This window comes from Odocoileus virginianus, unplaced genomic scaffold (genome assembly GCF_023699985.2).
Source record: "Odocoileus virginianus isolate 20LAN1187 ecotype Illinois unplaced genomic scaffold, Ovbor_1.2 Unplaced_Contig_64, whole genome shotgun sequence".
Classification (NCBI taxonomy): domain Eukaryota; kingdom Metazoa; phylum Chordata; class Mammalia; order Artiodactyla; family Cervidae; genus Odocoileus; species Odocoileus virginianus.
This window is the reverse complement of record NW_027224381.1, coordinates 71476-84818: the sequence shown is the minus strand read 5'-3', so window position 1 is coordinate 84818 and position 13343 is coordinate 71476. Positions and strand designations below refer to the sequence as shown.

General features: G+C 39.2%; 1 protein-coding gene across 1 annotated transcript; it reads left to right on the top strand.

The window, feature by feature from the left end:
• Positions 1–4250: 4250 nt before the first annotated feature.
• On the top strand, positions 4251–5237 carry LOC110145105 (olfactory receptor 51M1-like). The gene has a single exon (XM_020905268.2). It carries the CDS (start codon positions 4251–4253, stop codon positions 5235–5237), a length of 987 nt encoding a protein of 328 aa, XP_020760927.2.
• The last annotated feature ends 8106 nt before the right edge of the window (positions 5238–13343 follow it).

The window sequence follows — 13343 nt, the reverse complement described above, 5'->3', positions numbered from 1 at the left end:
TATGTAATCTGGATGCAAGTTCTTTTTCAAGTGTGTATATTATAAAGAATATCTGCCCAATCTCTGAATTGAATTTTCATTTCAACCAGTTTTTTGAAGAGCAGAGCAGATGTTAATATTGATGAAACTGAGTTATTGACTACTTTTTCTTTACACCTTTTGATATTTTGTCTTAGAAAAGGTCACAAAGATTTTATCATATATTTTATTCCTGAATATAGAGTCTTGGAAAAGCCTGAGACACTGGCCTGGACAGGTATTTGGGTGGGAATAAATGTAAAAGGTTTTCTGACTGGCCACTACACTCAAAGACACTGTCCATGGTAGAGGTAAAGGGCAAGTTAATGATCATGTAAAAGGAAACACAGAAATTGGTAGAAAAATGAATGTAAGAGTGAGAGAATTTTGGGGCAGAGGTAGGTGTGGCACTGCAAGGAAGATAAGCAATTTATAGCTGATGTGGAAGTTGCATGGATAATCTTCATTTATCATATACAACCACTCTAGCAAACTGTGGGTTTATTCTAATGAACAAAGGAAAGGAATAAATGAGGTGGCAGGTGACTGGGATTGGTTTCTTCATAAAGCAGAATTAGTGGGTAAAGTAAGACAGCACCAGGCTTCCTGCAGCAATACCTGTCAGCAGCTGAAGCCTGGAGACTGACTCCTATAAATTTAGGGCTCTCCAGCCTTAGGTGAGCCCATGGAAGGAGTCAGGAATAAAGGCGAAGGAGAGGAGAGTCATGATGACTCCTGCCCATGGGCCCCCAGCCCCGGGGACTGTTTGTTTCTTCTCAGCTTCTCCCAGGTGGAGCCCTGGGGTTTCACACACACAGAGGAAGGAGCAGGATAAATTCTTCCATGACAGACCCAGCCTGATGCCCCTCAGTGGCACTGGCGCCATCCTGTCTACCCTCATCCTTTATCAGTACAGATGATCTGGCTTCTCTTTTTAAAAGTTAGCAGCTGCTGGTGAGTCTCCACTGCTGTCCTGTGCCAGGGTTTCAGGGGTGGGTATTAGGGGGTCATAGGAGAAGAAAGGGAGAAAATACAGGGAGAAGGGAATGTAGAGATTTACAAGAAAGCAACAATCCTGGAAGGAGGTGGTCTGCGTTCTCATCCTCACTCCTCTCCTAACACTTAAATGACTTTAGACAGGTTTATTCCCTATGTTGGACCTTGCTTAGTTTTTTCATTCGCAAAATGAAATTTGGGGATCCAGGCTGTCACAGAAGCTCTTTCACTTCTGATATTCAGTGTGTTTGCATAGACCCAGGGCCACAGAGGGGATCAAGTCTTGCTCACTCTAGAGAAGTGGGGGTGACCATCTGCACTATTATGTTTCTTGGGTCAGAGAGAGAGCTGCTTCTCTCCTCCTGACCATGGTCTCCATGGCCAGGCCAATTCCTTCCTGGCTCCTGTTTGGATTCAGCTTCCAAATGCCATCAGGATGTCACAAGCCCTCAGGTCTCAATAGACTATTCCCTGGTAAAGCTGGCTGTTACATATAGCCTTCCCTTTTCCTCTTATCCACCAAACAGCTATTCACTTAACAGCACACATACTAAGTGCATTTTATGTGCCAGACCAGTTAAACATAGAAGCTTCTGCCCTGTATTAATAATACAGGCGCCCCTGTGACTTCATTGTGGGAAGGTTCTTGGTTCAAGGGCAAGATGCTTGATCCATATTCTTGTGCTCAGGGTTGGTTCCATCTGCATCTTCTCCTATGCATAAGAAACAGCAGTCTCCAGAACAAGCTCATTTTTAAAAATAGGGTATATCAAATTGAAACAAGAATATTTAGAACATATAGAAGAGATAGAGGGCTAGCCACACACTGTATAGTGAAAATCTCTCTTTTCAGGAATTTCCTCTTTAGTCTCACCTGTATCTCCTGTGCTCTGAATATTGTAAAAGGATTGCCACTAGCCACGACTACGTGCTGTCGAATGGACTTCTGTTTTCCTAGTAGACGTGGAGAAATATCTCTTTATCCCTTAGCATAAAGAATAATCTTTCATTTCCTGGGGCTAAAAGTAATCTTAGCCCCATCATGGTCTCTCTATAAAATTCTCATTTCCCACAGATCACACTCTTTGTCTTGCCTATTCTGAAGTAAAAACAAGACTTAATTCCAAACTTCAGGCACAACTAATCAAGATAAGAGGTAAGCCCTCGGTCACTCACTCACTTAATTTTTTCATGCAAAAGCAGAGAGGTGCCCACTATGCATTATACAATGCATGGGGCTCCATGGGTCTAGTTGGTACAAAAAAGTGGGTTAAAATCATAAGTTATAAACACACATAAAAAGACTATATATAATGTACAAGTAATATATACATTGTATATAAGATAAACATATGCAAGAATATATGCTTAAGCATACATTTATGCCGATTTATGATTTTATAGATTCTCATATAAAAGAACAACTGTATACTATATAAAGAATATATATGTCTACAATGAACAAATATTATATTATATATCATATTACATTATAGAAATAGTGTATGTAGGTAAATATGTTATATATGTTATTTATATTTAGACATATTTCTATTTATAGATACTTACATAATCATTAGTACATACTATATGTAAGTATATATGTATGTGTATATATATTATACATTATATATATTTATATATATACATAAATAAGATGTATGTGTGTGCTTTTGCACTCCAATAGTACTGCAGCAAAGGTATTAAGGAAGTACAGAGAAGAATTTGCCTAGCTCTACACGAAGAAGTCAAGAGAGATTTGTTAGAGGAAATATTTGTGCTATCTTAAAGGATCAGCAAATGTTCACTGGTGAAAAACTCAAGAATGGTTTCTGTTAGAAAAGCAAGGTATAAAGCAATATAAAGAATAAAAACAAGAAATGCATACATGGGGAACTGTAGGAAAAAAATCAATATGGACTTGTTGACTATAGCAGAAAAATAAATGAATTTAGAAGGATACTAAAGCAGAAAAGGGCTGGGTAAAGACAGAGTAGTACATCGTACTAGGACTGCCCCCTTTGGATCTAGGTGGTACAGTGATTAAAAACACACTTATGCACTGGCTGGTCCCACTTTGGACTCATGAAGCTCAAATGTGCCTTTATCACTGCCTGGGTCCAGCTACATTGCTCTCATCTTCCTGTTCTCTGTCTCTTCCCCTTGAGCTCATAAACATCTAGACATACTTTTTCCCTAAGAACTGTTTTATTGATACTACATGGCTGTCCACTTCAAGTCACCCTATGGAAAATATCTGGGAACTGTGATCGTTCAAGCCCAGAAGCAGCTTCGACTACAGCAGAAGGAAGTAGGAATATCAACAAGGTCATAGTCTTTCTGGGGTAGGTGAGGGTGATTTTATTCCCAATCCCTCCCCTGAAGCTTCTCTTCTCAATCTCAGCTGTAACTTCCACATTGCTCAATCCTTTAGTCATGTCCCAGTCCTTGTGAACCTGAACCCTTGATAACATCATGTATGAATTGTTAATACCTCTTGAAGCTCATACAAGACCAGTCTCCTGTTGATTTGCTTTCTAACTGGCTTTTATGTTCCTCCTTCACTTTTAGGGAAGACTTTTCTTCTCCAGCTCTAAATTTCAGTTTTGCCCAGGACTCAAAACTAGAAACTTCTCTCTATCCTCACTTCTTTGGTTTCCTCCTCTGTATACTAATACCTCCCAAACGTATGTCCCTTCTTCAACTTAGTTCTACTACTGAGTTAGTAAAAATGAATACATGAAAAGCTTCTTGGTGGAACTGACTATAAGTTAAATTTTGACATGTTTTTAAAATAACTTTGAAAGTCCTAGATGCAGAATCTCAGCCTACTGTAAAATATGTGAGTCTGCAAACCAAAAGAAGAGAATTATAGATAATTGATATTTGTCAACATAAAGATCTTAAGTCCTGAGGATGATGTTGTTTGAGGAAGAAAACATACAGCATGGACAGAAAATTGTTGAGGTTGAGGATGATCATATATAAGGTCTCATCAATTAAAAGAGGCCGGCCAAGAAGACTGAGAAGAAATAAAAATACAGAGAAAAACTGATGAAGGTGTGGTACTTTCAAAGAAAGTTTCAACCAGGTAGTAAGATGGTGGAAACAATAGTGAAGTAGAAGATACCAAAGCTGATGATGGTCTTGATTTTACTTATAATGGTGAGCATGTTTATGAAACTGAAGAATTGATAACCAGAACATTCATTTATTGTCAGCTCAGCCCCTGAAGAATGCCAGCCCAATACCCCCTCCATCCTCACATCGTGCTCCTGTCCAACCTCACACAGTTCAGCCCCATGCTCTACCTCACCGGCTTTCCCGGATTGGAAACCGTCGAGCACTGGATCTTCATCTTCTTTTTCCTTATGTACCTCGTGGCCATCTCAGGCAACTGCTTCATCCTGATAATTATTAAGACCAACCCTCGCTTGCACACACCCATGTACTACCTACTCTCCTTTCTGGCCTTCACTGACCTGGGTCTGTCAGTGTCCACCTTGCCCACTACTATGGGACTCTTTTGGTTCAAGTCCCATGGCATCTACTTCGGAGCCTGCCAAATCCAGATGTTCTGTATCCACTCCTTTTCCTTCATGGAGTCCTCAGTGCTCCTTGTCATGTCCTTTGATCGGTTTGTGGCCATCTGCTATCCCCTGAGGTACTCAGTCATTATCACTGGCCAGCGAGTGGTCAGGGCAAGCCTGGTTGTCATCTTGCGGGGACCCATAGCCACTGTACCCATTGTTTTTCTCCTGAAGACTTTTCCTTACTGCGGGTCTAGAGTCCTCTCCCACTCTTTCTGCCTGCACCAGGAGGTGATACACTTGGCCTGCACAGACACAACCTTCAACAACCTGTACGGGCTGATACTGGTGATGTTCACTGTGGTGCTGGACCTGGTGCTCATTGCACTGTCCTACGGGGTCATCCTGCACACAGTGGCAAGACTGGCCTCCAAAGAGGAGCGGCTCCGAGCCTTCCAAACATGCACCTCACACCTCTGTGCTGTGCTGGTATTCTTTGTACCCATGGTGGGGCTGTCCCTGATACATCGCTTTGGGAAGCATGCCCCACTTGCTGTCCACCTTTTTATGGCCAATGTCTACCTCTTTGTGCCTCCCATGCTTAATCCAATCATATACAGTATTAAAACCAAGGAGATCCGCCATGCCATCAGCAAGTTCCTGGGTCTTAGAAAGGCCAATGCTGACTCATGAGCCTAAAAATTCCACTGGGTGCCCTGAAGAAGGTCCCAAATCAGACCAAAGATTTATAGCATTTAGTACCAATTATACGTTCCATGTTTCCCAAGATTTTTACTCACTACCCTAAATAAAGTATGGAAGAATTTCTCTCTTGAATTATGAGTCAGCAATGCTGACTTTCTCTTGCTTAAATGATAATGATCTTCTATATATACAAGACCTAGATGTTTTGGCAACATAGAAAAATGTCCAAAAGAAGACCCTCTTGAGCCTTGTGTAAAAACTAAAACTAAACGAAACTGAATAAAAACTTAAAAGGAGCAATAAATTAAAAAGCAACTAGAACAGAACCTACCAAAGCACAGATACATGTCAGTTGTTTGAATTCACTTGAGTAACATATCTCCTTCCAAGTTTCCTTGGGACTGTTTCCCTCTTCTCTACCTGGGCAACATATTACCCTTCGGTTCCTATTTTGGATAAGCATCTCCTTTGCACTCTGGAATAACATTGGACGAATCAGAACTCCTGAACACTTAACTAATGGCTCATTCAGGTTGAACTCCTCTAAATGTTTCTCATGATGTGCTCCTCTGACTTTGTTCATCTAATAGACACCCTGGACCCCACCCCTGACTTCTCATCTCTGACTTTATCTTTCATATGGATTTGTTGACAGTAACTGAAGACAGTGTTTGCGTCTGGGAATTCTAGTTGTGAGATCTTGTTTAATGACCTGAAATGCAGTAAAGCTCCAGTGAAGGAAATTATCACAGACAAGTCTAAGTCATAATTCCACTGCCCAAGATGTTGTGAAGCTAAAATTGGCAGAGAAGTTTGCCCTTACTGTGACTAAACAAAATTCATGTTGGAGTCTCAGTGCTGAGGTTGTTTTCTCACGGACATTTTCATGGCAGGTTCTCTCTCCAAAACTAGAGCAGATTCTCCATCTATCTTCTTCCTCAGAATCCTGCATTTCCAGTTGTATCATTTGTTACATAGTAATGGACTCTTCTGTGTCTTAGCTCAGTTTCTTTCTCAGTCCTTCACACTAGATTTCTAAATTAAGCTCTTTAGAAGGATTATTCATGTCTTGTTTATCAGTAAATCTCCATAAATGCAACAGTTGTATCATAATAGATACTCAAGGAGTAATTATTTAAATGCATTCCTTAATATATTAATATATGCATAAAGTGAGATTCAGGCCTTCCCTGGTGGCTCAGATGGTAAAGAATCTGCCTGCAATGAGGAGACCTGGGTTCGATTCCTGGGTTGGGAAGATTCCCTAGAGAAGGGAATGGCTACCCACTCCAGTATTCTTGCCTGGAGAATTCCATGGACAGAGAAGCCTGATGGGGGTCCATGGGGTCAGAAAGAGTTAGACAAGACTGGGTGACTAACACACTCAAAGCTAAGAAAAAGAATGTCTCTTATTTTCCAAGGAAATTTTCCATCTTCACATCCAGAAATTCCAAGGAAACTCTTTCATGGTTCCCCATATTTTTCCTAGTTGTGCTCTGTTTGGGCTCATGGGCCTTGAAGCCCTCTCTGCCACAGATCAAAATTACAATGAACAGGAAGTCCTCCCAAGAGTTGCTCTTCACAGGTTTGGAGCATGAAACACCTTGTAAAAATGTGATTTACTTCTCCTCCTGCCTGATCTAGCATCCAACAGAAAACTTGTTGAGTCAGTTTAATCATCTCAACAATTCTCTCTTTCTTACCATGGACTTAGGAATTTAGATGTTCCCAGGCTCTGAACAGCCGTATCCCTGCCTCTACTCAAAGCAACTTTCCTTGCCTCTGTGTTCTAGCCTCCCCCTATCTCTTTCCTTAGCTGATACACAATCTGAGAGAATTTCTTAAAGTGGTATACAAAATGTTGATATTAGATAAAATGGTTCATGATTCAAATTTTGTGTCTGTTTGTTTTTTTCTGCATGTCTGATCAAAATAGGAGAGATGATGGTAGCAGATAGTGTTGGTGGTGATTTAAAATAGAAACTAGTCTATATATTTAGAATATGTGTATGAAGAGGTAGAGGATAGGGGTGAAAGTAACCTCTTTGTACAGTCCTGGAGCTATCATAGCCCTGTGTCAACTCATGTTCTTGCTCTGACAACAAAGAGAGACATGAATGCCATAAAATAAATAACTCTGGTAGGGTTAGACACATCAGACACCACTGTAACCTACTGGACTTCCCAATGTTCCCAATTCATATTGTGGCCCTGGTTATTTTAGTTTCTGGTTGTCCAGGATCTAGGCATCCTTTGGTTTCCATATTTCTTGAATCTTGATGGAAGACAACACTTCTTCCATATATGGGATCTGATAAATAATTTTTCTAATAATAAACTGAGAAGAGTTGACTCATTGGAAAAGACCCTGATGCTGGGAGGGATTGGGGGCAGGAGGAGAAGGAGGTGACAGAGGATGAGATGGCTGGATGGCATCACCGACTCGAGTGGGCATGAGTTTGAGTAAACTCCGGGAATTGGTGATGGACAGGGAGGCCTGGCGTGCTGTGATTTATGGGGTCGCAAAGAGTCGGACACTACTGAGTGACTGAACTGAACTGAATAATAAACTAAAATGTCTTCCCTTGTAGCTCAGGTAAAGAATCTGCCTGAAATGCAGGACACCCAGGTTCTATCCCTGGTTCTGGAAGATCCCCTGGAGAAGGAAATGGCAACCCACTCCAACATTCTTGCCTGGGAAATCCCATGGACAGAGGAGCCTGGGGGCTATAGTCCGTGGTGTCACAAAGAGCTGGACATGACTGAGTAAACAGCAAAACTAAAATGTTGAAAAATAGACATAAGTATAAGATATTTAAAAATAAATTTAACAGAAGATGAACAAGTTTTCTGTGACTATGTCATTGAAACAAAATATACAAGCATAAGTAAGTAAAGGCGAGGGTGGGATGTTTCAAGAGAACAGCATTGAAACATGTATATTATCTAGGGTGAAACGGATAACCAGCTCAGGTTGGGTACATGAGACAAGTGCTCGGGCCTGGTGCACTGGTAAGACCCAGAGGGATCGGGTGGAGAGGGAGGTGGGAGGGGGGACTGGGATGGGGAATACATGTAAAGCCATGGCTAATTCATATCAATGTATAACAAAAACTACTGTAATGATGTAAAGTAATTAGCCTCCAACTAATAAAAACTAAAAAAAAAAAAAAAAAATATTTTCTTAATGATTAAGAAGTTTCAAGATTTTATTTAATATGTCAATTTATTCAAAATTAACCTGCAAATCAATCTACTTCTAAGTGAAATTACAACTGATCATCCTGTAGAACTTGATAGGTGACTCTGAAATTCATACAACAGTGCAAATAGCCAAAGATAACCATAACAATTTAAAAATAAACGGTGAATGAGAGCAACCCCTAACAGACTCAGAGACTTTTTGCAAAGCTATAGCATGTTGTAGTGTAGTGCTTGTGTGGAATTAAATACATAAACAGAAAATAATAAAGAGGCACAGACTCATAGATGTAACGGAGGAGGCAGTGGCAACCCACTCCAGTACTCTTGCCTGGAAAAATCCCATGGAGGGAGGAGCCTGGTAGGCTGCAGTCTGTGGGGTTGCTAGGAGTCGGACACGATTGAGTGACTTCACTTTCACTTTTCACTTTCATGAACTGGAGAAGGAAATGGCAACCCACTCCAGTGTTCTTGCCGGAAGAATCCCAGGGATGGGGAAGCCTGGTGGGCTGCCGTCTATGGGGTTGCACAGGGTCGGACACGACTGAAGCGACTTAGCAGCAGCAGCAGTAGCAGTGATATAACACTACTTCAAAGAAGTAATATTGAAATAGTTGAAAAAGATTGGCTTATCCAAGAAACAGTGCTAACCTAATTGGTTATCCACATGGAAAATAAAGGGCTTCCCTTGTGGCTCAGCTGGTAAAGCATCCACCTGCAATGTGGGAGACCTGGGTTCGATCCCTGGGTTGGGAAGATCCCCTGGAGAAGGGAAAGGCTACCCACTCCAGTATTCTGGCCTGGAGAATTCCATGGACTGTATAGTCCATGGGGTCGCAAAGAGTCGGACATGACTGAGTGACTTTCACTTGTTTTTTTAATGGAAAATAAAATTTTATCTTTAATATAGAGTACACATAAAAACATATTCAATGAAAGACATGAATGTTAAAAGAAAATTTGAAAATGTTTAAAAGAAATACAGAAGAATGAAGAGACACATGGACAAATAGGTAAATAGATAAATAGGTAGTTATACTACTGTAAAACGGAAGATACCAAGAAAAAGAGACAATGATAGCCACAGACTAAGAGATGACATTTATAATGTGTATCTATGAGTAATGGTGATTTAATATCCAGAACTCATAGAATGTCTATAAGTCAGTAAAAATTAAAAAAATAAAAGAAAAGAAAATCAAAATGAGATTGAACAATGCTGAAGAGAGGAAAATAATGTGCCAATAGGGCTATGAAAATCCTTTTATCTTCACTATAAAATTTGAAAACAAAATAAATAACAAAGAGGCACCATATTTTACCAATAAAAATAGCAAAAATGGTAAAAGCCTGATAATACCAAATATTGGCGCAGTTGTGAAGTAATGATTCATAATTTATAGTCAGTGTAGATTAGTGTAACCTATGCAGATCTATTTGGGAATACCTATTAGAGGTAAAAGATGCACCTGCTTTATTATACAGCTGCTGACTTTTATCTAAATGTTCTTACTTTTGTGCAAGGAAATATGTACAAGAATGTTACTGCTGCTCCATTTTTAAACATTGAAAACAACCTAGTTGTCCATCAATAAAAGAAAAAAACAGGTGAAAGTAAATAGACTAATAAATTAATATATACTAATATACACTATTGAAACCAATAAACTTTAGCAAAATGATAAACATGAATAAATTATAATGCAAATACATATTTACATTATAACTTTTATAGAGTATTTTAAGTATGCAGTGCCATGTCTCTGATGTGTTTGTGTGTGTCTATGTGCATTAAGGTATTAAAAACCATGTTAAAAATGATAAATAGGAACTCTGGAAAGCTCCTCTTGGGGAAAAAATGAAGCAAACGGAAGTGTAAAATGTTACATGGGTGGTGTAATTTCTATCTGAAAAAAAATATGAGGCAAATAGGCAAAATGTTAAAACATTAGCATTTAATCAAGTGATCATTATATCATCCTCTTTATTTTACAACTGAAACATTTTCTTCTTAAAAAAAAAAGTTCAAAGTGAAATTAAAAAAAATAATCAGATTCTAAAACTGGATATGAAAGCTTTTGTGGTTGTGTGCTATCTTTTGTGGTTGTGTGTTGGGTAGTGGGTGGTGAGGGTGGGAAGGAATGTTTGAATCTCAGAGCCCAGAGACAGGTTCCAATCAACTTTATTTGAAATTCACAGGGTAGAACAGACTTTTGAATAGCAACTCTGAGATTAAGAATGCTCTTTACCATATTAAGTGGAAATTTACTATATGAATCCCATGGATATAATGAAGTATAAAGAAAACAGGATTCCGATTGAGATTGGAGTTGGAGTACCATTTCGGCCACTTACTAGCAAACAGGCCACTAACATCTAAATTTCCTTATTTTCAAAATTAACAAATACATATAGATAAGAATATATTTGAAAAGGTCTACCTTACTGGAATTTAAAATGCAAATTAATATATTAACATCTTATTCATAATCAAATATTGAAAAAAAACAGTTAATAATCAAGATCTGTGCTGACCAGTATGTAGTGAAAGAGGGATTTTCATACACTGATGTGAAAGCATAATTTGATTTATTTTTTGTAGAGAGAAAATTACAGCAAAAGACTTAAAAATATTCATACTCTGTGTCTCAGAAATACCACACTTAGAATTCTATTTTAATCAAGTAATTGTAAATGTAAAATAAAGGTTTTAGGAGACAAGCTCCTTGTGGACAAATATCCGTTATCATGTTTGGTCACAGTGCTAACTTCAATACCTACCTTCAGTTCAGTCAGTTCAGTTCAGTCACTCAGTCGTGTCCGACTCTTTGCAACCCCATGAACCGCAGCACGCCAGGCCTCCCTGTCCATCACCAACTCCCAGAGTTTACACCTCAAACTCATGTCCATCGAGTCGGTGATGCCATCCAGCCATCTCATCCTCTGTCATCCCCTTCTCCTCCTGCCCCCAATCCCTCCCAGCATCAGGGCTTTTTCCAAAGAGTCAACTCTTCGCTTCAGGTGGCCAAAGTATTGGAATTTCAGCTTCAATATCAGTCTTTCCAATGAACAGTCAGGACTGATCTCCTTTAGGATGGACTGGTAGGATCTCCTTGCAGTCCAAGGGACTCTCAAGAGTCTTCTCCAACACCACAGTTCAAAAGCATCAATTTTTTGGCACTCAGCTTTCTTCACAGTCCAACTCTCACATCCATACATGACCACTGGAAAAACCATAGCCTTGACTAGACTGACCTTTGTTGGCAAAGTAATGTCTGTTTTTTAATATGCTATCTAGGTTGGTCATAACTTTCCTTCCAAGGAGTAAGCATCTTTTAATTTCATGGCTGCAGTCACCATATGCAGTGATTTTGGAGCCCCAAAAAATAAATAGTCTGACACTGCTTCCACTGTTTCCCCATCTATTTGCCATGAAGTGATGGGACCGGATGCCATGATCTTAGTTTTCTGAATGTTGAGCTTTAAGCCAACTTTTTCACTCTCCTCTTTCACTTTCATCAAGAGGCTTTTTAGTTCCTCTTCACTTTCTGCCATAAGGGTGGTGTCATCTGCATATCTGAGGTTATTGATATTTCTCCCAGCAATCTTGATTCCAGCTTGTGCTTCATCCAGCCCAGTGTTTCTCATGATGTACTCTGCATATAAGTTAAATAAGCAGGGTGACAATATACAGCCTTGACATACTCCTTTCCTGATTTGGAACCAGTCTGTTGTTCCATGTCCAGTTCTAACTGTTGCTTCCTGACCTGCATACAGATTTCTCAAGAGGCAGGTCAGGTGGTCTGGTATTCCCATCTCTTGAAGAATTTTCCACAGTTTATTGTGGCCCACACAGTCAAAGGCTTCAGCATAGTCAATAAAGCAGAAATAGATGTTTTTCTGGAACTCTCTTGCTTTTTCAATGATCCAGCAGATGTTGGTAATTTGATCTCTGGTTCCTCTGCTTTTCTAAAACCAGCTTGAACATCTGGAAGTTCATGGTTCACATATTGCTGAAGCCTGGCTTGGAGAATTTTGAGCATTACTTTACTAGCGTGTGAGATGAGTGCAATTGTACAGTAGTTTGAGCATTCTTTGGAATTGCCTTTCTTTGGGAGTTGGAATGAAAACTGACCTTTTCCAGTCCTGTGGCCACTGCTCAATTTTCCAAATTTGCTGGCATATTGTGTGTCACACTTTCACAGCATCATCTTTTAGGATTTGAAACAGTTCAACTGGAATTCCATCACCTCCATTAGCTTTTTGTAGTGATGCTTTCTAAGGCCCACTTGACTTCAAATTCCAGGATGCCTGGCTGTAGGTGAGTGATCACACCATCTAGATTATCTGGGTCATGAAGATCTTTTTGTACAGTTCTTCTGTGTATTCTTGCCACCTCTTCTTGATATCTTCTGCTTCTGTTAGGCCCATACCATTTCTGTCCTTTATTGAATTCATCTTTGCATGAAATGTTCCCTTGGTATACCTGCCTTAGAGTTCAATCAATGTTGTTGAAATAACAGATATATTAATATTACAAGTTAGTTATTTTTCATAATAAAAAACTATAAGCATCCCAGATATCTAGGAAGAATATTACATAGATTTTGGCATTTTCATTTGATAAATTATTTGTTGCTTTTAAAGTAATATTTAAATACTTAGAAAACCATTTTCAACACTATATTAAGTGAAAAAAAATAAAAATATATATTTAAAAACACCTACTGGATAAAGGCTTTAAAATATACCCATAGAAAAATATATATAACTTATTGTTGTGTATTTCTCCATCTTTGCATTACTCAAATTTTGCAAAGAACACATTCAGTTTTGTAACCTAAAGAGTGTTTTTTGCAGCAGATGTCTGGAGCTAAAGCCTAGAGACTGAAT